Below are 25,597 nucleotides of genomic sequence, written 5' to 3' on the forward strand. Positions count from 1 at the left end.
GAGATTGTCCCATTAACTAACACAATATGTGCACAACACCTGGGAGAATAGGGCCCTGATGAGGCCTCCAGATGCTGCTGTGATACAAGAAAAAAAAAAAAAAAATCAGTCCCATGCAAAGGATATATAACACAGACACCATCGTAAAGAGTGCTGTATAAAAGCCTAGAAAGAAAAATATTGTTTACACTGAAGTTCCCGTGATAATACATTTCTTTAGCACCTTTTGTCCCTATATGGAGCATGGAGGGGGATTGCTTCACACAACGCTAAGTTGCAGCTGTCTCTGCGATGGAACGCAGATTCTGATTGTGGAGAACTGGGAAACTTCTGATTTATTTTTATCAAAGAATGTATGACTCAATTTCCCTTCTCACGTTATATAATTGCCTACTAAGTTTGAAGGGGTTAAACTTTTCTCTTGAAACAAGACAAGCAGTACAGTGACTCAGGGGAAGTCACTTAGCATAAATGAACTATCAGAAACTAACAACATTAAGGGATAATTACTGCAACTCTCTAAAGATCCCCATAGCATGGGGGCAAACTGCAGAGACTGTTTTTGACAGGTTCCTGAGAACCAGCAGACAGAGAACTGAGAAATGTACAGAATGGACGGACAGCATGCTTTTTTTTTTTTTTTTTGGGGGGGGGGGGGGTTGTCACTCTGATTATAGTTTCATGTCAGCTCCTGGACCCAAGAGGAACAAACCCAGACAAAAGGTTTGAGGGACCCTGAAACCTTACAGGGTCTCAGGTGGAAGATGAACACCACCTGGTAAAACAGCATGGGTGCAAGATATTTATGGTTTTCAAGATATGTTTTCTCTGTAGTGTTTTTGGTTCTGAATAAATACCTTCCTTTATGAAGGATGGCTGGTCACTAAACTCTGTCATTGTCCCTGGGAATGAGCAGGACAGCAAGAGCTGAACTAAACTCCATCTTGCTATGGTGATCACAGTGAGTTTTAGGAGGAAATTGTAGCTTAAATCTCCAGAAAGAAGGGAGAGGAATGCAGGTTCCTGCTCCAAGACCTGAATGGAGATGCCCTAAGCCAGACCACAAAGGAGTCTGGAATGCAGTTGCCTTGGTTTACTGTGACATCAGTTTCACACCAGCCTACCAATTTCATCTGGAGTTACTCCTTATTTACACTAACCAACCCCAACAGTTTAGGACAAGAGTAAGAATGCATCTGCCTGAAAGTGCATTTGGGAATCCAGGAGGGAGAACTGGAATTTGGCCAAAGACCTCAACTCTTATGGAAAGAGCCACAGAATATTTTGTGACCAGAAAATATTTTGGAATTTAAGGTCCTACACACAATGAACTGTATACAACTCAATTTATCTGCCCGAGAAGGACAAAGAACAGAGCCAACCCTCCTGGGATTTTAACATGTACTTCAAGCAAGTCTTCCTCTAAGGCTGTTTAACATAGTTGCTCTGCAGTGCAGCGTAGCAGATAGAGCACTGGAATCAGGAGATCTGTGGTCTTATTTCACTGACCTACTGTGTGACTTTGGCCAAGCCCCATCCCCTTTTGATGCCTCTGTTTAAGCTCTTCAGTGCAAGAACTGTCTCTTTCTGTATGTTTGTTCAGTGCATAGCAATGGGGCCAAGCTTTTAGTTGGCCAACAGCAACCAAAATAATAACTAGTAGTAACCATTACAATTTGTCCTGGTAACCGAGACCCATGAAACTGGAACATTTATGGCAATGCATTGCATCGTTACGGAACCAAGTAAGTTATTGCCAACCTGATATTCAATGCACTAAACCATCCCCTCTCTCACTGGATGACAAAGGAATGACCAAGACAATGATGCAAAAGAAAATACCCAGGCAGAGGTGAAAGCAGTTTTTACACATGTAAATCTGCAAAATTTTCAGCTGGAAAATTCCCACCCCCAACCCTCCTTCCACAAAAATTAGTCTGACAATGGGGTAAAGGATAAGAACAAAATGCACGCTGAAGACATTTTCTCCATTCAGCTCCAATCCTTACTAGGCTTGTAGGGCCCTGGTATGTGAGGCGTTCCTGGAGGTTGGCCAATGCATTTAATATCGATTCAGCAGTTCAATAGGAGATGACGAAGAGCAGAGCCCCCTGTGGCTTTGAGGGCCTCATTTACATTTCACAGCAAATTCTACCCTCCTTATGGGAAAAAAGTTCCTAGAATCCAAAGTTAATTTTCAGTTGGGGTGGGGAAGGGGAGAAATCTTTAACAAAAGATAATATTTGATGTTTTACAGAGGGAGACTCTAGGATTCCCAGGATATTAACTTTCCACAACAGCAGAATTAAACACAGCATTGCAGTGATTGCACAAGCTAAACAGAGGAGCCTTACACATGCTGCTACAGCTCACAAGCAGCCCTGGACTCTGGTCAGAGCCACCTAATGGATAGAGCACTGGACAAGGACTTAGGGTTCTATTCTCAGCTCTGCCCCGACCTGCTGGGTGATCTTGGGCAAGTCCCCTCAACTCTGTGCCCCAGTTTCCCTACCTGTAAAATGGGGATAATAGCACTTGCTTCCTCCGTAAAATACTACTGATGAAACATGCTACAGAAGAACTAGGTATTACTTTTGTTATTTTTAACATGTTATACAGTGAGTGAGAGCATGGGCTAGTACATAGGGCTTAGTAGCCTCATCTCCTGAAGAGGTGAGGGATGATGCAGAGATTAGGAAGAAAGGAACTTTGGTGTAATGTAATTCAAAGCATGGCACCAGCTCATACACCCCACCATCACGCCACAGCTGTGGAATCAATCAACCCAGACTACAATGGAAGGTTTGAACCCAATACTTCCTTTTTGCGGAGGCAAACAGAAGGACCAACCCCAAGGTTCTTGTATGCTGGCCATCTTACGCTGTGAAGGAACGCACATCAGATCACATCAGCAAGGGCAATATCTGAATAGTAGAGCTCCAAAGCAGAGAAACACTATATTTGATACAACAGGGAGGGACACATCAGTGAGCACAAAGTGCTACAATGAGTAGTGAGGGCAACTCAGTAGAGGGCCCTCCTTCAAGTCAGTGCTGACCCCAGTGCCTCAGTAAGATACCAGGGCAGTGCTGTATGAAAGGAACTGTGTGGGCAACTCAGCAGACGGCATTCCTCCACATTAGAGCTACTGATCCCAAGCCCTCCAGAATACTAGAAGGAGGCACAGAGCTACCATTTTTCAGGTGACAAGGAAAATAAAATTCCCATTGCTTATGAGGCATTACAGGTCCCATGGAACTTTTATAACAATAAGGGTTATATCCTGGCTAAATCCCAACTAGGGTAATTCCATTCTGTCTCCCTTAATCCCCTTGCTGTTCCATTTGGATACAGTGCTCTTTGCTCCTGCTCTAAACTTTTGTAAACAGCCACTGCATTCCATAACAGAGATGGCTGCATGTGAGGGGTGGATGAAAGTACCCCATTTTGTGATCTACTGATGGCAGGTGCTTGCAATGAGGCACATAAATCCCACATTGCCAGGAAAAGGTTAATGTGCTGCTACAGGCTCAGTCAGCCCCCTCTGCTATATCTGCAACAGGTGTCAGGCTCAGACGGAGGGGTTAATGGAAAATGGGAAAAGCCCAGCTCTGTTGTGAGTTGGATAGGATGGAAAAAAGACCTCCAAGCTCTCACTCTGTAAGAGAAGTCTGGTGAGGAGCTGACTAGAGACGGCTGCCTGCCAGAACCTCCCTGAAGAAAGGTAGGCTTGACACAGAACTACAGTTTTGATTTGCTACCTGTCTTGCCTCTGGGTACTGAGTAAGACTAGTGCAAATAATGCCCTGCCTGAAGGGGGCGATTGTTAAATAAAACCCTTTTGTCTTCTGCACCCGACTGAGGGTACAGCAGTGAGTTGTCATGAGCCCAGGAGTGAACATGGTGCTTTGCAAGAGCTAGATATTATTATTATAACATAGCCACCTCTTACCTATACTTATATGGGTATAGTGAGGGCTTGTTCTCGTAAAGGGCTTCCATAAACTTGGATCAAGACAAAGTATTATCCGCTGAAGAATTCACACAAGGTGCACCAGTTCCAAGCCAAAAAACTCACTTCAAAAGAAACGAACAAGTCTGGCTGCACAAGTATCTACAAATATAAAACCAAGTACACATGGCTCCCCATAAAATAAGGCTGCAAGGATGAAACAACTTAAGCACCAAGTGAACATCCTCATGCTACCACAAAGGTGGGATTAATTACTGTTGCACCACAGCCACATTAGTCAGGATTGCGGCAATCAGTTGCAGATTGAACTTGTGCCCATAGGTGTGAAGTAAAGTAGCGACCACAGTCACAGGGCTTCTGCTTGAGACAACAAACACAAAACAACAAAAATCACCAACCTGGGCTCCAAAAGGAATAAAAGGGAAAACAGGGGTGGAATGGAAAGTGGTTTCCAACTACTTCATCCTGGGCAACACATCACTAAAAGCCCTAATTACTTTTTAACATGCTCTTTATCAGTGATAAAAAATGGTAACATCATGAAGTAGACAGCAGCCCTATTAGCAGTGTCTCCTAATTTTTTATATCCATGTGCAGAATGAATTGTTAGGTGCACCAATATGGAGGTGATGTGTGACACATCAGCTTCATACATGTGCACATAAAAAAATTCATGTGGTGGGGCCAGGGATGAGGGTTTGGGTGCAGACTCTGGGGTGGGGCCCAGGATGAGAGGTTTTGGGTGCAGGCTGCCCAGGGGCTACGGTGGGGAGAGAGTACTCCCCCAGCCCCCTCCCCGCTGCGGCAGCTCCCAGCTGGGGCCGCCTCTCCCCACCACAGCCCTGAGCCCCTGCACAGGGCTTAATAGGCAGCTGCGCAGCCGCACATCTTAGAGGGAATTTAAACCGTCAGCTGGAGTATTTGTATCCAACAAGGAAGGGCAGAGCTGCTGTTTACCTAAGTATGAAGCTCTTTGGGGCAAACCAATACTATGATAATGAAGGCCCTGTAAATACATACAAACACCCAAATCTGTAATGTAAAAAAATAATCACTTTCAGGGCTCCTTTTCCATCATAACACAGGGAAAAACAAAAAACCAAACCACATGAGCACAGTCCTTATTCTCCTTTTGCAGATCTCTTAAAATTACAGCTCCACTCTTGCTGCAGATTACACAAATGCCCTGATTGGAAACAACCTGGTGGCTGAACTTTGTGACTTTGTCCTTACCCATAACTACTTCACATTTGGGGACAATGTATACCTTCAGATCAGCGGCACTGCTATGGGTACCCGCATGGCCCCACAGTATGCCAACATTTTTATGGCTGATTTAGAACAACGCTTCCTCAGCTCTCGTCCCCTAAAGCCCCTACTCTACTTGCGCTATATTGATGACATCTTCATCATCTGGACCCATGGAAAAGAAGCCCTTGAGGAATTCCACCATGATTTCAACAATTTCCATCCCACCACCAACCTCAGCCTGGTCCAGTCCACACAAGAGATCCACTTCCTGGACACTACAGTGCTAATAAACAATGGTCACAAACACCACCCTATACCGGAAACCTACTGACCGCTATTCCTACCTGCATGCCTCCAGCTTTCACCCTGACCACACCACACGATCCATCGTCTACAGCCAAGCTCTGCGATACAACCGCATTTGCTCCAACCCCTCAGACAGAGACAAACACCTACAAGATCTCTGTCAAGCTTTCTTACAACTACAATACCCACCTGCAGAAGTAAAGAAACAGATTGATAGAGCCAGAAGAGTTCCCAGAAGTTACCTACTACAGGGCAGGCCTAACAAAGAAAATAACAGAACGCCACTAGCCGTCACCTTCAGCCCCCAACTAAAACCCCTCCAACGCATTATTAAGGATCTACAACCTATCCTAAAGGATGACCCAACACTCTCACAAATCTTGGGAGACAGGCCAGTCCTTGCCTACAGACAGCCCCGCAACCTGAAGCAAATACTCACCAACAACCACATACCACACAACAGAACCACTAACCCAGGAACTTATCCTTGCAACAAAGCCCGTTGCCAACTGTGCCCACATATCTATTCAGGGGACACCATCACAGGGCCTAATAACATCAGCCACACTATCAGAGGCTCGTTCACCTGCACATCCACCAATGTGATATATGCCATCATGTGCCAGCAATGCCCCTCTGCCATGTACATTGGTCAAACTGGACAGTCTCTACGTAAAAGAATAAATGGACACAAATCAGATGTCAAGAATTATAACATTCATAAACCAGTCGGAGAACACTTCAATCTCTCTGGTCACGCGATCACAGACATGAAGGTCGCTATCTTAAAACAAAAAAACTTCAAATCCAGACTCGAGCGAGAAACTGCTGAATTGGAATTCATTTGCAAATTGGATACTATTAATTTAGGCTTAAATAGAGACTTGGAGTGGCTAAGTCATTATGCAAGGTAGCCTGTTTCCTCTTGTTTTTTCCTACCCCCCCCCCCCCCCAGATGTTCTGGTTTAACTTGGATTTTAACTTGAAGAGTGGTCAGTTTGGATGAGCTATTACCAGCAGGAGAGTGAGTTTGTGTGTGTATGGGGGTGGGGGGGATGTGAGAACCTGGATTTATGCAGGAAATAGCCCAGCTTGATTGTCATGCACATTGTGTAAAGAGTTGTCACTTTGGATGGGCTATCACCAGCAGGAGAGTGAATTTGTGGGGGGGGGTGGAGGGTGAGAAAACCTGGATTTGTGCTGGAAATCACTTTAGATAAGCTATTACCAGCAGGACAGTGGGGTGGGAATAGGTATTGTTTCATATTCTCTGTGTATATATAAAGCCTGCTGCAGTTTCCACGATATGCATCTGAGGAAGTGAGCTGTAGCTCACGAAAGCTTATGCTCTAATAAACTGGTTAGTCTCTAAGGTGCCACAAGTCCTCCTTTTCTTTTTGCGAATACAGACTAACACGGCTGTTACTCTGAAACCAATAAATTCATAGTAATACTAGTAGCTAGCTCTAATAGAGCAGAGTCAGTGGCAGACCAAGGAACAGAACCCAGGTCTCCCAAGTCCCCGTCCAGTGCGCTACACATGCATCCTCTCTATTAAGCCAAAATGGGGCCTGGATAAAATGAAAGAGTTTTTCTTTTTCTACCACCAGAAATCAAATCCAATAGTTCACTGCACTCCTGGCTTCCTGCTCTGCCACTGCTACCTCCTGCTCCCCACACCCAATGGCAGGCTCCCACCAGGGGTTCAAAATTTTGAGTGCTCAGTGGTCCCTCCATAGATCCAGGTCTTCATCCCCCGCTGAAAGACAGACAGACATACACCCTAACCACAAAACAGCAGTCAGAGAGGGGCCTAACAAGACAGAAGAAAGAGAAAGAAAAAAAGTGTGCTGTGTTTGTCTTTAACAGTGAGACATTTGTGTTTTACCATGAAGCTCCCTCTTGCAACATAGGGGAGAATGCCCTCTCTCTGCCGTACCTTCCGCGCACGGCTGTTGGTGACAGGGAACTCGCTGAGGCTGTCGTCATCATTGCGCGGGTCTGGCAGGCTGCGTTTCTCCAGGGGGTCAGTCCTCAGGAGAGCCTCCAGACTGCTGCCATCCTGGGAGATCAGCCCCTCTTTCTTTAAGGTCTGATCAGTATCTGTAGAAAGGGGAAAGAAAATTATAGCCAAAAGCTAAAAAAAAACAGAAGTAGGTTCTCCATGCTACTAGGTCACAATTATACCACCAAATCAACTAATTGTGTGCAAGGGAGAAAACACATCCAAGGCATTAGCACAATTTGGAGATGTAATTAGGACCTGTCTACACTGTGGGACAGAGTTACAATGTCAGGTATCAGGAATGTTGCAAATGAGTTCTGCAATATACTTGATTCTGTAGCACAGATGGGACCCTGAACTGCACTGGCACTCTGAAAATATCATTACAGTTCTTCTAGTCCAGTGCCACGATCTACCTGCCATGCCCAGAACCACTTACTCTAGGATCTCCACCATCCAACTGCACTGGATCAGAACAATGGGTCAGTCTAGCCTGCTACCCTTCCACTCCCTGTAATGCTGAATCAAACCAATGGACCCATCTAGCCTGGTACCCCACCCCCTATCCCACAATGCTAGATAAGACCAATGAGCCCATCTAGACTAGTATCATCTCTCCAATACTGGCCATCAACAGGTGTTCCTAAGGAAGATGTACAGGTTTCAGAGTAGCAGCCATGTAGTCTGTATCCACAAAAAGAAAAGGAGTACTCGTGGCACCTTAGAGACTAACAAATTTATTTGAGCATAAGCTTTCGTGAGCTATCGCTCACTTCATCGGATGCTCAAATAAATTTGTTAGTCTCGAAGGTGCCACAAGTACTCCTTTTAAGGAAGATGTACTCCTTCCAAAATACACAATTATGCAACAACATTTATGAGGGAGGGGTATTTTCCCCAAGACCAGATGCTTAGTAGTTGGCTTAGATCCCAAAGGACAGTGGATCTCTCCTATGTTTATCCTACCTTGGTGCTTCCCACACTGGTCTAGAGACCCACGGGGTAAAAAACTGGGGAAAGCTGCAGAACACTGATCTACTCCAATTCCCCACTGAAAAGGTGTCCATGTGGGGTAAAGCAACAGGCAGCTTCTTCAAACATACATTCCCTCCCTGCTCCTGCAATGGTCCCAAATCAGCAGCCCACAGGAGCAGCTCAGACGAGTAGAGCTAGCAGTTGACTGCTCAAGTTCTCGCTACGCTGAGCTCAGCCATGAATGCCACAACCCATACAATGCCAACAATGGAGGATTTCTACCCTAGCTGGTGTAACTGTGGCATTTATGGAGCTCAGTAATGTCAAGAGGTTATTTCTGACCATGCTCTATGCACAGTATGGACGTGACATGGGTGAGGCTGCATCGTCAACCCGAGAGAAGAATATATAAATTCAGAACTGGAAGGGACCTCCTGGGTCATCGAGACCACTCCCCTAATATCACAGGCAATAACCTGAGGTGAAATAGCTCACGAGAAGAGCCTAATAACTGCATTGCGAACAGAGATCAGAGGGAAGGGAAGGGTCACCTGGTTTGATGGAAGGGAAGGAAAGCCTTGGATCCTCCGGCGGGTGAGCACGGCGTTTTTTCCGCCAACGGCGAGCTGGGTAGGAGTAGAGCTGACCAGAGGCTAAACCTTTAAAACACAAAAGAAAGCCTGAAATCTGATATTCTCTGACAAATTGATGCCACAAAGCGATGAGTACAGGCACTGCCTTTGGAAATCAATGGTGACTGTGGCTAACCCCAGCACCCCTCAGGATAAGACCCTAAGTTATTATTAGTATTACAGTAGCACCAAGAGGCCCCAACCAAGATCAAGGCCCCACTGTGTTTGGCACAATCATATAGCAAGAGAGTTCCTACCACACAGATTTCAGAGTAGCAGCTGTGTTAGTCTGTATCCGCAAAAAGAAAAGGAGTACTTGTGGCACCTTAGAGACTAACAAATTTATTTGAGCATAAGCTGAGAGCTACAGGTCACTTCATCGGATGCATTCAATGGAAAATACAGTGGGAAGATTTATATACACAGAGAACATGAAACAATGGGTGTTACCATACACATTGTAACAAGAGTGATCAGGTAAGGTGAGCTATTACCAGCAGGAGAGGCCTTCTGTAGTGATAATCAAGGTGGGCCATTTCCAGCAGTTGACAAGAACGTGTGAGGAACAGTGGGGGGCGGGGGGGGGGGGGAGAGGAGGGGAAGAAACATGGGGAAATAGTTTTACTTTGTGTAATGATCCATCCGCTCCCAATCTTTATTAAAGCCTAAGTTAATTGTATCCAGTTTGCAAATTAATTCCAATTCAGCAGTCTCTTGTTGGAGTCTGTTTTTGAAGTTTTTTTGTTGAAGAATTGCCACTTTTAGGTCTCAGAGTAACAGCCGTGTTAGTCTGTATTCGCAAAAAGAAAAGGAGTACTTGTGGCACCTTAGAGACTAACCAATTTATTTGAGCATGAGCTTTCGTGAGCTACAGCTCACTTCATCGGATGTAAGGTCTGTAAGCGAGTGACCAAAGAGATTGAAGTGTTCTCCGACTGGTTTTTGAATGTTATAATTCTTGACATCTGATTTGTGTCCATTTATTCTTCTACGTAGAGACTGTCCAGTTCACATTATTACTGGAATTGCAGTAGCATCTAGGAGCCCCAGTCATGGACCAGGACCCCATGGTGCTAGGTGCTGTACAGGGTAGAACAAAACACTGGTTCCTGCCACAAAAAGCTTCCAATCGAAGTATTATTTTTTCACCCCATTTTGTCGGTTTTGTCCTGTGATACCAAGACTGCATGCTCTCTGGAGCAGGAGCTATCTTTGCAGCTTGTCCACACAGGTACTAGCACAGTGCGGCTCTGATTCTTGATTGTGGTCCACAGGTAGTAGCATCATATAAACGCCATCACACACATTTCTTTTTGCAGGTTAGGGGATGTCAGGGCTTTCTCTGCGTTTCCTAATACAGAGTTAGGTTCTAAGACTAAATGTTCCAACATAATATTCCTCATGACTTAAACAAAGTTTGTATTGTCAAAGAGCTGTATAAAATAACACCACAATTTACAAAGGAGGTCAGTATCACTATACCCATTTTAGAGATGGGAACCCAAGATCACCCAACAAGCCAGCGGCTGAGCCAGGAACAGAACCCACGTCTCCCGAGTTCCAATCCAATGTTCTAGCCACTAGGTCACACTGATCCCACATGTATTGATGAGATCACAAGTTACAGTTCTGATCCCAGGACACCGAGAACCTGAATATTTTCTCAAGTTCATAGCAGGTTAGTACCAGAGTCAGGCACAGAAACCAGCAGCCCCAGTTTTCAGTTGCCATGGTTTATTAAGTCACACTCTCTACTCAGAGACAGGAAGGGAACCCAGATGTCCTAATTCCCACTCACCTTGCTATAGTAACTAGACCCAACTGGCTTCCAGAGTTGTGACTAGAATCCAGGAGTCCTGACTACCAGTTTCCTGGCTCTAACCACTACACTCCATTGAATACAAAAGGTCGCTGAACTTATTCATGCAAGACAATAAACAGGTAGGTCTTCAGCACTGTGCATGATGGAAGATAGGTGCAAAAGCAGCTGAGGAAAGATAAGAGAACTGTAAAAGAAATGTACTCCTGTTACTTTGAGGCAAACAGCTTCTCCATCATTAACCAAAACCAAAGAGCCTCCCCACTCCTTCCTCACCTGAACACTTATAAAGTACAGCAAGCGTTATGCCCATGTACCACAGGGTGAATTGGCCCTTTAAGGGATTTCGTCTTAGCCTCCACCTGTGACTTTTCAGATAGGACACCATCTTAGGCCCTAACCACCATCAGCCACACCATCGGGCTCGTTCACCTGCACATCTACCAATGTAATATATGCCATCATGTGCCAGCAATGCCCCTCTGCCATGCACATTGGCCAAACCGGACAGTCTCTACACAAAAGAATAAATGGACACAAATCAGACATCAAGAATTATAACATTCAAAAACCAGTAGGAGAACACTTCAGCCTCCCTGGACACTCAACAACAGACTTAAAAGTGGCAATTCTTCAACAACAAAAAACTTCAAAAACAGACTCCAAAGAGGAACTGCAGACCTGGAATTAATTTGCAAACTGGACACCATCAAATTAGGCCTGAATAAAGACTGGGATTGGATGGGTGACAACAAAAACTAATTTCCCTCTGCTGATACTCCAACCTTCTTGTCAACTGTTTGAAATGGGCCACCTTGATTACACTGGCCTCATTAGCACTATAAAAGTGATTTTTCCTCCCTTGATATTCACCCCTTCTTCTCAACTGTTGAGAATACTCCACTTCCACCTTAATTGAATTGGCTCGTTAGCACTGACCCCCAACTTGGTAAGGCAACTCCCATTTTTTTCATGGGCTGTGTATTTATACCTCTCTACTGTATTTTCCACTCCATGCATCTGATAAAGTGTGTTTTAGCCCATGAAAGCTTATGCCCAAATAAACTTGTTAGTCTCTAAGGTGTCACAAGGACTCCTCATTGTTTTTGCTGATGCAAACTAACATGGCTACCACTCTGAAAAAAGAAACAAGCAGTTCTCTTAATGAGGAGAACTGAAAGAGACCACGGGTCAGGGAAAGGACCTGGAAGGCATGTTTGCCACACAAGGTAGAGGAAAGACTTGGCTAGAGATACCTGCTGTGCAGGCAGCAGCAGATGCCCTAGGAGGGGCCAGGCCTGCCTTGACTGATGTTGAAATCTGTTTGAAAAATTAATGCATCCCTGGGAAAAGGAAGTTAAATACTGAGACTTTGGGGAGAGCTTCACTGACACATTGGCTGGTGAGCTGGCCTGCTAGTTTACACAAGAGTGGGTAAGCTGAGGCAGAGGGGAAGTCTGGTGCTGGCTTTGGGGATACGCTATTGTACCATAACAGCAGAAAAGGCCCTACCTGGGCCTCTGTGACGCTTCTCCATCCATATGTAGCAGTTGCTCTGTGCCACTCCGGTCTGTGAGTCTAGGAAAGGCAGCCGGACGCTCCTCTCAGCGCACAGCCTGGCGTTGTAGTTGTGGCACTGCTCCATTGCATCTTTGTAATATTGCTCTCCAAGGCTGTGGGATGAGGAAACAGACACCATGTATTAGTTATTAGGATTCTCTTCCTAGCTGCCGTTGCTGCTTGCCTTTCCTGGCACTTTCTACACACCTGTTTTTAAAACTCTCCTGATGCTCTGGCAGGATAGGATGTACCAACATAAATATCGGAGCTAGACCTTTGTAAAAGATCTGTAGCCAAGTCTGAAGACAATAGAACGGCTGGAGCCAAGCACTCGGGACCACTGACATAAACCATTGTGATATATTTTGCTCTTGGCGATTTATATCCCTACTGCAGGACTTCCCAGATAACTATTTAGGAACACCTACCTCAGGACTTTGCACCATCAGACATTCTATCACCACTATGTAGACAAGCCCAATCAGACTTTTACTAGAATTAACATTAGGGAGCGGACCAATGACCCATACAGATCAGATCCCTACAAGAACCCAGCTTCCTCGGAGGTATCTGGAATTACTCCAAGTGTGATATACAACAATCCTTCCAAAGTAAGGATTTCAGACTGTTCTCCGAAAGCTTTTGGCATATTTTCCTCAAGCTGTTTACACTGAATAATGTTCTGCAGGAACCACAGAGGCTTCCCAGTAATTTGTATCAGAGCAATTTATAATGGTTTTTTTATTTTATTTAATATTATTGTTATTAGTTGTCAAGTTGCATAGCATTCTAAATCCCAGTAGTGTGGATTTAATGCTGGTGAAAGTTACCAGACTATTTAAATCCCAGGATGGTGGCCAGAGTCAACTGTTGGCTCCAACCCTCTCCTTCCCTGCCCACTCTCTTTGTCTCAGCTTCACTCCACACCTGCCCTGTTCCCCTCAGTCCCTTCTCCCTTCACTTTTCATTTAGATGACCTCCCCAAAATTAAACTCACCTAACAAAAATAGTGGAACATGCTGTTTGCTGACATCCCTTCCCCGCCTATCTGATCTATTTAGATTGTAAGCTCTTCAGGTCAGGAACTGTCTGCTACTCTGTATTGACTCTGGGTGCAGTTCCCCTGGGGACTGTATACTACCTCCTTAGACACCTTTGAGGAGCAGCAGGCACTGTTTGGGCTTCTCTGTTTGCTGTCCCCCTCTGGTTCCCTGATTTTTAACATTTGACCTCACTTCCATTCCTGTTGTCTCCTTCGCAGTCCCATGCACTCACCTGTGGCCTCGGCCTAGTGATTCCTCCCCCTTAGATGGGGGGAGGGGCTTTTAATTTTGGGCAGGTCTAGACTCATTTGTCCCAGTACCTGCAAAGAGTATTCTATGTTTGTGCAGTGCCTAGCACAACAGGGTTCCATTCTTGGTTGCTCCTTAGACACTACCATAAACAAACATGATTAATTAAGAGGCCCACCCCCTCAGATGAGGGACATGCTGCAGAGCCCAGCACTTACTTGATTACAGGGTACAAAGTATGAAAGGCAGGTCACAGGGTCAAAACGAGGGATCTAGAGGGATGCTGAGAAGAGAACATCAGACCAGCCTATTTGAATCCTCAGGAACAGTGGACAGAACCCACCAAGAACAAAAGACCCATCCTCTAGACGAGGGAAGTACCATGGGACCTAGAAATTGACTGAATACAGGGGACAAGTAAAAAAAAACAGGAATGGAGATAAAGGTCAAAAGGTACATAATGAGGGAACCAGATAGGGACACAGAGCAGAGAACAAGGGACCAGGTTGACACCCCTTGAATCTGAAGCCCTGTTCACCAGGAGTATGAGCAATGGAAGCTGCTCAAAGCCAATCACCGCTGCTCAACTCTGGGGACGGAGATAAGTCTCCATGGCTCTTTCAATCCTTGGCATTTCTGCCAAGAGTACTAGCAAGGGAGCGAATCAGTGACATCTGTCCTGCTGAGAACTGGCTAGGGAATCTACGGGCTTTATTTTTTTTAAGGCATTGCTAACCCTGGCTGCTGTCAAATGGAAGAGTTGAAAGGCTCTATTACCCAACTGCCAACTCCCTGAGCAACCAATCTTTTACCCTAAATATCATTTCATGAAATATCACAGAATGATGCACTATGTACAAAGGTCTTAAAACAGATGGGTTCCAAGCTACAATTCTCCATAAATAATTCACTGTTTCATACGAGACCATCACCTTGATTTATATTTGTGTTTTCAATTAAGTTTTGTACCAAATTTCTGGCTTCTAAGTGTTAAAAAGGTATCCTAACTGGAACTGAGTAAAGGAACCAATCAGCACTTAAGCAAATTATAACTCTGGTATACTGTGCAGTTTAAATTGGATATACGACTCCTTCACTTTCTGCCCTAAGTTGTTGTGCAGTGGGGCTGCCATTATACAACCAAGAAGTAGCTGGATTTTAACTGATGAGTGGAGTAATAATTGCATTTTTGGGATACTCAGGAAGCACTGCATAAACTAATAAAAAATTTGTAATGCATGTGAACCACTGAACAGATTCAGAAGTCCTTAAATATGTGACAGACCCTGCAGTGCTAACACAGATTCTCATTTAGATCAAGTGCTGGAGGCATGCATCTTGGAAGGAGGCTTTGAGTTCTCCCTTCCTGCTCCTGTGAAGACAGGATGATCTCAAGTTTGCCACACACAGACAACAATAAAGGTATCATGGACATAGATTTGTCACAAAATTATGGAGTAGCATTTTGGAGTGATGCCAAGAGCTATATTTCCATCCCCACACTCAAAATTCAGGTGACCTACCTACATGCTATGCTCATGTCCCTACCCTCTGAGTAAATCACTGATTTGATGGTCCCTCTACTTAGAGTCTTTTTATATTGTTACGCTATACTGAAGCACATTTTCAATATATAGATCCAATAGAGGGAAAAAAATCCAATTCTGCTTGGTAATCAAGTTAGCAAAAACAGGGGGAAGTCACGAACCGACAGGAAGAATATAAGACTGATTAAATCTACTTTTTCCCCCTTTCAAGGTTTTGGCTTTTTTTTTTCCTTTCTTTTCTTTCTTTTTTTTTTGCTACAGCAGCACTAAAGACTCACTTAATTGAATGAGCCATAATTATAGTAATTTCAATGTTAAAATCTTGCCACAAAGTAGCAGGGAGAGGGAAAGCAGAGAATCTGGTGACTTCAGCTTGCTAAAGAAGAGAGAATTTTATGTCTCCAATGCCAGGAGAGGAAAGGAAAGGAAAGAAAAAAATTGATAAATACATAAGCACAACAGCCCTTTGTTTACACACACATATAGCTAGATTCTGACACTTCTACACTGGCTGAAATGACCTCATCAAAGCAGAGAACATGAGTCAGAGAGGAAAGGCACTCAGGCTGGCTCCATAACACAACTCAGTAATTACACACATGGCAAGGAAGCTACTAGTTTAACGGGATGAACAAGACATGACACATGGGAGCTTGTCTTTCAGGCAACACATGAGAATTTGCACATAACACTCCATGCAAAATATTTTGCTGGACATAATGCAGAACAAAGGCATACACTTGGGATGGGGAAGCTGAGATTTAAATATATCAATCCTGGTTTTGATCCAACATCAGTGAAGAACAAGATTAAGTCCATTGAAGTCAGTGGAGTTATAAGGAGGAAAACTGATGTAAGCTAAAGGAGAACAACCCCTTTAACTACGGGGAAAAACTTCCCAAAAATAAGAAGATAATATCCATTTCAGATGCACCTGCACATCAAAAATTCTGTTTCATCCACGGTCCTTTCTGCTTATGCACAGGACAGAAAAATTTGACAGCCAAACAAGATTATGTGAGGGATAAAATGGTCCTCAGAACCAACTAAGAGAGCCAGTGTCCCTATGGGTTTCTGACTGTCAGGTTAGCACTAATCTTAGCAAGTTCAACGCCACAAAGTAGTATGTGGCACAAGTCACACTTTTTTTAAAATTCATTGAAGTAGGGAGGTCGTGCTTACAGTACTGTTGTCAACCAACACAGTTAAAGCATAGTTCTGTGTTGCAGCAGACTGCATATCATTATGCTTTAGCCATGTCCCCAACTACGATACAGATTTGGACATATCTCCCTCTACAGCTAAATTTGTAGGGTAGACAGGAGTATAAGCTATATCCATACTACAGATGAAACTCAACTGCTTGCTAAGACAGTTCCCCGATCAGTGCATGAAACTATCTTTTGCTCTGATAACTGATCAGTAAATGATGCTATTGACAAAACAAGTCTCTTCTCCACTTCAGTCTATAGAAGCTGTCCAGACCTCCGGAGAGAGCCCTCCTGGACCCTGAGTTAAAAGACCTGGACTCTATTCCCAGTTCAGCTACTCATACAGAGTGCTCTTAATAGCTCTGTGCTTCATTTTCAAAACAGGGATAATTCTACCAACTACCCTCCCTTGTAGGCTTTTAGGCTATGTCTACACTTGCAGAGGTTTTATGCTGTCAGTTTCACTAGTGATAGTGAACCAGTAAAAGAAAAGCACTAGTTTGTGTACTCACTTATTTCCACAGGCATCAGAGAGTGTTTACATCTGCAGCACTTCCCCCATAAGAACAGCGCACTGAGGACAGCTAATCCACAGTGCAGCTCTCTCCATTTTGACAGCTAGGTCTTGTGGGAAAAGGAGGGTGGGGGGTGATCACGGGACATCCTGGGCCTCTGCACAGCCTCCTCTCCCCAAACACTGATCAGCTCCAGTAGCTCAGCATTGCTCCAAGCTGGGGATCTTTGGCCCCTAGAGCAGCCATTATCACTTGGCCAGATGATAAGTGTGCACTTGCCAAGAAAACAGGAAGGGAAGTTTCAAAGTTCCCGGGGCTTTACAGGGGGAGGGGTGGATGTCTGTTTACCTGGCATCAGAGCAGCAGAGCTGCTGGCCAGAGTGGTCACCTAGGCACTGTGGGATATGCTCCGGAGACTAAAAGTTCTGTAAACAGGAAGAACATGTCTTCACCTGCACATCACCGCAAAAGCATCACCGGTAAGAGCTGTACGCCTCTCATGGAGGTGGTTTACTTTTTGCAGTGAAACTTTTGAGTTTTGCCGCAAAAAAGTCATTGGCAAGTGTAGACGCTCCCACAGTTTTTGAGCAGAAAAGGGACTTTTTCCACTTTAAATGGCAAATGTAGACATGCCCTTAGTCTCTTGGATTAAAGGCACTATGTAAGCATTAAATATTATAGCAGTTCTCAGGATGGAAAATTTTCCTAAAGGTGTTCGGAAACAGAATAGGATTCCCCTTAGCAGCTAACATGGTTTGTACTGTAGAGTGGCCCAAAAATCAGGAAGTGGAGAAATCAAAAGCAGGGGGTAAAAAAAAAAGTGACATCATCAGGAAAGAGATCTTAATGGAAGAGTCAAAACTTTTCCACAAACAAATGGCTGGACTGGATATTCTCTTTTTAAAATACATAACCTAGTTTTTTATTAAAGTCATATCAATACTTTTATACAGTTCAATCTAATAATGCACATTTCTAAGATACAATTAAAAACTAATGTCTGAGCTTAATGCACAAGCTGATTGTATTGATAACGCCATTGCTGTGCATTCAAACACAGCTTAAATAGACTGAAAATGTCAAATAAAGCAAAATATTTTTAAAAATTTAATGCATTTCCGGATACGTCCTGCCTATGCAAAAATATCTTGATCCAAGGAGGGAAAAAAGAACAGACTCTGTGTCTTTGCTTCTATACTAAAAAAGCAGACCAGAAATTTGCTCAGCAGCCAATATCCAACCTAAACCCTTCCCAGTGGTTCAGCCCATACTAGAGAAAAAATAAAAGCCTATTGGCTGCATCCACTTTTAACAATGAGCTGACACAAATTCAACATGATTTCCTTGCTCAATATAGACTCCTTTTCCAAACTGTGAGTTATGACCCCCGAGGGAGGGAGGGGAAGAGGTGTCTTGAAACATCAAGCCAGCGGAGAGAAGGGTAAATAGCAGGGTGAGGGAAGGCAGTGGGGATCTGAAGGGAGCTTGGCTGGTCCTGGGTCCTGCACTGCCTGCTGGGCCCTCCTGCTGGACCTCATGGCAGCTCCTCCTAGTGCCATTGGAAGCCTCAAGTTAACAAGGAGGGGTAGACAGGGCTGCCATTTAAGTAGGGCAGGGGGAGACAGGGAGACTGTTCATGGTCCCATTGCAAGGCAGAGAGCATAGGTGCACAGAGCTGGCTATGTAGAGGTTGGTCCCTGCCACTGGCAGCAAAATCCAAGGGCTGGCAGCACTGAAATGAGACAACACCCCCCGCCAGCCTGACAGGGAGCTGTGGTGCAGAGGAGGGATGGGGAGGAGCCTGAGCTGCCACCGTCTCTGGGGCAGGTGTGCCCAATCCATGCACTTTGGTCTGCGATGGTAACTCCCTCCCTGAGACCTAGGGGTGGACCAGGGCTGGATGTAAGAAGGGGAAGCAGGGCTGAAAAATCTGCTCTAGCCCCAAAAAGTAATATCTGAATTGGCACCATTGCCCCTGCGGGCCATGTTAACAGATGTGAGCCAAAAGGTGATCACGGCATGAAAGAATTCAGAAACCACTGAAAAAAGAAAAGGAGTACTTGTGGCACTTTAGAGACTAACAAATTTATTTGAGCATAAGCTTTCGTGAGCTACAGCTCACTTCATCGGATGCATTCAGTGGAAAATACAGTGGGGAGATTTATATACACAGAGAACATGAAACAATGGGTGTTACCAAACACACTGTAACGAGAGGTTTCAGAGTAGCAGCCATGTTAGTCTGTATCCACAAAAAGAAAAGGAACCACTGAGAAAGACCATTTTTCTAAAGGACATAGGAACATATTCTGCTTTCAGTTATACACAAGTAAATACAACACTGCAGACTTTGATAGAGTTACTCAAGATTTACTCTGGCATGACTGACAATGGGATCTGAACTTAAGTCTATAAACCTGTTTTCTAAAATGGTATTAAAATGCTACTGGAGATGCAGTATGGTCCAGTGGATAAGGAACTGGGCTGGGACCCAGGAGACCCAAGTTCTTTTCCTAGCTCTGTGACCTTGAGCAACCTAGTTCCCCCTTCTGTTTCCTGTCCCATCCTTTGTCTCATCTATTTGGATCATAAAGCGTTCAGGGCAGAGCATACACACACTGCCTAGCACACTGGGTCCGCATTCTCAGATTTTACCTAATCTATACCAACCAGGATGAAAAAAAATCTACTTTAAAAACAGTTTTAGCTCACATACACAGTGGTAATTAAACATCCATCATTAGTTTTTAAAAACAGCTGTTCATTTACATCAGGGGTAGGCAACCTATGGCACTTGTGCGAAAGGCAGCACATGAGCTGATTTGCAGTGGCACTCACACTGCCCAGGTCCTGGCCACCGGTCCGGGGGGCTCTGCATTTTAATTTAATTTTAAATGAAGCTTCTTAAACATTTTTAAAACTTTATTTACTTTGCAAACAACAATAGTTTAGTTATATATTATAGACTTATAGAAAGAGACCTTCTAAAAACATTAAAATGTGTTACTGGCATGCGAAACCTTAAATTAGAGTAAATAAAGGAAAACTCGGCACACCACTCCTGAAAGGCTGCCGACCCCGATTTACATTTTATGTTTAAAAAAAATTAAAAACAATTAAATTCCATGCTCATGTGACAAGTGGATAACTTGATACTTATATTTTGTTCCTTTTAGACTGAACTAAGACCAGAAAACGTACAAAAAGTCACACACAGATCAAAAGAATAGGGAGGGTTAGGAGGATGTTTGGCTCAGTCATCCCTTATTTAAAAGCATGTTACTACAGTACTCTACAGTAATAATCCAGTTACACTGTAGTAACATTTTGGTGCAGTGTAGCATTTGGTGCTGGGGATACTGATACTAACCTCCTTTGTAAAGTGCTTTGAGTCTAGTGATGAAAAACACTACATAAAAAAGAGAATCTATATTTTGGGCTACTACTCTACAATACCTGCACACCTGGTAGTGTATCTTTAGAGAGATCTAGGTACCTATACGGCCCCTAATTACCGTGTACCTGTGCACCTCACAATTATTAATGGATTTTATCCTCACAACCCCCATAAGAGACAGGGAAATACAATCTGCTTTTTACAGATGGGGAACTGAAGCACAGGGCATATTAAATAACCTACCCAGGGATATGTGAGAAACAAATGGCTAAGGCAGGAATATACCCTCAGGTACCTGAGGTCCATTGCAGTGCCTTGACCCCAAGATCACCCTTCTCTCTCTCTGCCCGAGGCTCAAATAGCGTGATTTGCAGAAAGAGAAAGTGATGTTCTAGTTGCTAAGACTGTCCTTTCCCCAAAGAATTTTTAAGAATACCTGCTGCTTAGTGTGTTCCAGAGAACTTTTTTTTTTTGCTCTTCTCAAGTTTCTTTAGAGACAGCAAAGGTTTGACAATGTCCAGAGAGGAAAGGAAAGAGGAACTTAATCAGAAACATGGAAATCATATCACACACCTGGACTTAACCCCAAATACTGCTTCCTGACCAGTCTGCCACATGACAGCCATTATTATGAATTACTGAAGAATCAAAGCAGACTGTAAGCTTATAACCTCAAGAAGTTATAAGCAATGTCATCACAATTACACACAACCACCACTTCTGTCAAGGCCTACCATCCTTATCCTACCTACCACAAAACCCTCTTCAATTTAAACCCTGCATTCTGGCTGGCTGAATCACCATGATTTTTCAAGTCCAGTTTTTAAAACAGCACTTTTGCTCCTTCACACCACTTTTATCAAGACTATGAGGTGAGCTGGCCCTTTTCACACCTTGGTGAGGTTAGGAAGCTGTAGCCCTTACCCTTAGGGCAGTCTTGCAGACACCTCTCTCGTACCTTCTCTTATTCTTTAAGATTTAGGAAAGATGGGGGGCAGGACTGCTGGTTTAGAAGGTCAACGGAACTGTAGCCTTTCCAGCGCTCTGCACCCGTAGGGAGCAGTAGCTTGTGCTCCCATATGGATCCCCTGGAAAGAGAAGCTTCAACCCCTAGTCTAGCCTGAGCCTTGTGGAGGACCCTGTTCCTCATGGCAGCTATATAAATGGATGTCTTCTTCCCCATCCCCCAGTGGAACCGGGCGGGGGAGGGGGGACTGGACAGGAAATGTCTCCCTGCTGTTCTCGGTGGCGGTGTTCTGAGGAGGTTAATCCTCCCCCCCCCCATACTAGAAGTGGGGGCTTTGCTCCCCCCCTTCACACCCCGCAGGGACCCTACGGAGGCCAACCTGTGAGGGTGGTCTCCTCCCCCCGTTCCCACCCCCAGGGGCCGCAAGGGGCCCATACTCCGCCCCGCTCCCCCCGCGCGCCGGGAGCCCCACTCCGCCTGAGGAGCCGGCTGAGAAACTTTGCGCCTAACAATAAAAGCCCCATTGCAGGAGTCCTCCGCGCCACCGCCGGTCCGGGTCACTGAGATTCTCCCGAGGGGAGGGAGCCCAGCCGGGGCCCGGACTGCTCCGCTGAGCGCTCGGGAGGGGAGGGGAGGGGGGCAGGAAAATGGGGGAGAGGGGGAACCACTCACAGCTTCACCACATTCTGTACCACCGCCGCCATCTTCGCTCCGTCGCCTGGGCCCCTGTGGCCGTTCAGTGCGCAAGCGCCGAACGCAGGAACGCTGCTACCGACTCACCCCGCCTACCCTAGGTTGCGCAAGCGCCACGGGCCACTTGCCCACCTCTCTCCTTCCACCCCTACCCTCCGCCGCTGGACAATAACTGCGCATGCGTTGAGGAAAATACGCGCCATCCCCTGCGCTGTGTCACCAATGCGCATGCGCTATCGCAGAGGCTTACACACGGCGATACCCATATGGCAGAGAGAGAACACCCGACCTTGGCGCGACCACATGACGCATGCGTAACAGAGAACGCTCCTGGGAGAGCTGGTCTGGGGCGCATGCGCGGTAGCAGAAAATAGCGGGAAAGTTGAGAAGGGGGAAAAGTGGGAAGAAATGAAGGAGGGGTGGAGGGAAGAGCGGGACTAGGAGTGAGGGGAAGGAAGGGAGATGGGGAGAGCGGGAAGGGGGAGGGAGATGTTGCTATGCAGTCCCCAAGAGGCCCGCCCGGCTCCTTCACTGCACCAGCTGCTGCTGCCTGTGGCACTGACTGGTGCTGTCGTTGGGCTTTCATGCCTCACCAGAGTGGCTGAAGAGACTGATCTTTTTTTTCTGACCTCTGGACCATGCTGGCATGGGGTGTTTGTTGGGAAGAAAAGTTCTCCAGCTGCTCTGTGTAAACATGGGGGGGGAAATATTGTGAGGTAGGTTGCTAAATTTTGCCTTATAAAAATCAAACACTATATCCATAACTCCCTAATGTAAACCGTGGCCCCAGGGGACTGGGCACTATCAATGCCATGTGCACGCATTCCCCCATCTGTACAGAATAAGTCTGATGGGAACCAGCCTGTTGAGTTTTCAATCAAGGAGAGGCATTGTGAGGAATCTCTGTCAAATAGGGGAGAGACAGGTTGTGCCCGCAACGGACAAGACTCTTGTTCTGCTCATCATTGTCTGCCGGGTAGTGCCCTGCCTCCAGTTGCCCCTCATGCACTGGAGTAAGACTGCAGGACTGCTGCTTCTTGGGATGTTTATGGCTTGGGAGACATCTCATGAATCTATGCTGCACTGAAACAGAAAAAATTATTTGCCAGCTCACCTGCATTTGGAGAGGCTTACACCCTCAGATTTAACCTCATAAAATGCTTATCCCTGTGTTTGGAAGGTAAGCACCCTCAACACAATGCGAAACACAAATGAAAGTGGGGGGAATGGGAGAGAGTACTCACTTGTGTGTATTTTAGAGTAAGACAAATCATCTAATGGATAGGGCATTGGACTAAGATTCAGTAAACCTGGGTTTAGGTCCTACTTCAGCCATAGATTCCCTGGGTAAATCACTTAATCTGCCCTGTGGTTCTGTTCAGCATTTGTTAAAAAAAAGGGAAGGGGGTAATGCTTTTCTACCTCCCGGGGTGTTGTGAAATAAAATCTGTGAGTTGCTCAGATACTGTGGGAACAGAATAAGTATCTACATGAATAGATTTGGGTCTACATTCTCCCTCTCAATGTATGGGATAAAAAAAATTGTGGGTGAAAGTGTATTGCTTTATTTTGAGTCTGTTTGCACAGTGTGTTTTTTGCAGCTCAGCTGCACCCAGCATCTTCAGGACACTTTCTTGGCTTGTTAACTAGGAAAGATGAGCAGCAACATTTTTTCTCTGCCTTTTTTTCTCTTTCATTACAAATTGTAGGTTCCTTCTCCCCTGCAGCCTTTCCAAGACACAATTTAGCTCTTTGTTTAAAGCTTCCCCTTCGCAGCTCCCCAGTAATTAATTTTGCAGTTGGCGTCTAACGGAAGGGTCTGCACAACACACATTTCAACTTTTGTTCAGGAGGTGCCCTTGCCAACCCCAGAAGAATTCCCCTTGCTGAGGTGCCAGTTTGGCTAAGTAGAGTTTCTCAGATTTCCTAGTGCTGGCCAGGAGGGCTAAAATGTTTCCATTGAACTCTGTCTGTTTCCCTAAAACACACTGGCTGTTTGTTATTTTTGCACAACAGGGTTAATCAGGGATCTGAAAGCACCAAACTCTTATCCAGGAGTTGTATAAGCCATTCGGCCCTTTAAAATAAATTGTCTGAATAATTCCTGTTCTCCACACAGATATAAATTCCCTGCAAGTATTTCCTAGGTCCTAGGGTGTTTAAGAATTTTATTAAGATGATGTTAAAATAAAAAAAATACGGTACAGAGTTTAAGTGTAGAGTTTCTGGTTATCAATATGAATAAGGTACAGATTATCAAGGGGTGTGAAGTTCAGTTTTGGATCGGATGGTGTGAGGAATACATAATCTGCAATATCCCCAATTAGGGGTAAAAGGTTAACAGGTCAAAGTACAGACATTGAGATATAAGGGTATGTTGTTCATATAATGACTATGTTCAGGTGTGGAGTATAATGAGTGGATACGATGGTGAGGATAGATTTACCCTCATTTGGTGAGATTTAATGTTCAGTAAGTTTATGGTTCCAGTTCATATGGTCCAAAGGAAAAAGTCAGATCTCCAAGTGAGACAAAAAAGAATGTTTGCTGAAATTCCCACAGTAGACATTGGTGGCAAATGATGTGTGTGGCTGTACCTATGCAAATCCCAGCTCTAATCACTCTAAGGATGATGTGCACCTATGCAGTTAGCTCTTCCCTTGCTGTTTGCTTATTGAAACCAAAGTAAACATCAGTGATGCAAATAGCAGCTTTGCCTGTTAACACTAGCGTTTTGCACTGGTAACCCGGGCAAGTATCCACTGTAGACAAGGCCTATTTTGTAATTCTCTCTGTGGTCTGTAAGGAAATCAACATTGCAGGAACCTGATGTCAGATCTCCCCCCTGTCCAGCCTGAATGGGATGATGTTTCCTGTTGGGACAAAGTAAGAAGAACAAAACATGGTTTCCATATCAACTCTAGGCAATCTTGGATGCCCAGCTAACAAAGTGCATTCCCTAATTTATTTCCTTTTACCATCTGCACAATTCCTGCATTCTTTTTTGCCTCTCTCTTCCTCCTGGCCTCTTCCCAGCTCTCACTTCCCATTGCTAGCAATTTGTCTCATAGGTAGTTTGCATCCTACCTCCAAGATCATATGGAGCGTCAAATGCACTGCTAGGATAGAATGCAGGAGATCCGTATGTGATCTACCCACTAGATCTGGGAACAGAATTCAAGGATCTCAATTTTGTTGCTTGCTCTAACCTTTAAGCCACAATCCTAGAGCTGGAATAGAATCCAGGAGTCTTCACTCAGGTTCCCTCCCTCAAACCTCCAGATTACTCTCCCTCCCAGTGAGGTAGAAAACTCTTCATCCCAGAAAGATAGAAAACCAAAGGGAACTTGATTTAATTCTGCCATCATGGGCTCAGACACAATATTGAATAGGTTGGAACTAGTAACTTTCCTGGCAGACTGACCCACGCTTTTTAAAACTAAGGTAAAAAGGC

The 25,597-nt window shown here is 44.8% G+C and overlaps 1 protein-coding gene across 4 annotated transcripts in view; it reads right to left on the reverse strand.

The window, feature by feature from the left end:
• Window positions 1-22,243, reverse strand: part of DPF2 (double PHD fingers 2) — a 42,743-nt gene extending 20,500 nt beyond the window's left edge. Inside the window, exons 1-5 of one of the 4 annotated variants that reach the window (XM_084633712.1) lie at window positions 22,123-22,200; window positions 14,032-14,213; window positions 12,474-12,634; window positions 9,062-9,169; window positions 7,470-7,633 (exon numbers count right to left, since the gene is read on the reverse strand). In XM_084633712.1, the coding sequence (XP_084489838.1) occupies window positions 7,470-7,633; window positions 9,062-9,169; window positions 12,474-12,606 (405 nt within the window). In that variant the 5' untranslated portion in view covers window positions 12,607-12,634; window positions 14,032-14,213; window positions 22,123-22,200. Of the gene's footprint in view, window positions 1-7,469; window positions 7,634-9,061; window positions 9,170-12,473; window positions 12,635-14,031; window positions 14,214-22,122 lie in introns of all 4 variants that reach the window. The other 3 variants (XM_084633711.1, XM_084633713.1, XM_084633710.1) reach the window with 3 other exon arrangements.
• Between the last annotated feature and the right edge of the window lie 3,354 nt (window positions 22,244-25,597).

The sequence above is a fragment of the Lepidochelys olivacea genome (assembly GCF_965140295.1).
Source record: "Lepidochelys olivacea isolate rLepOli2 genome assembly, chromosome: 7".
Lineage (NCBI taxonomy): Eukaryota > Metazoa > Chordata > Testudines > Cheloniidae > Lepidochelys > Lepidochelys olivacea.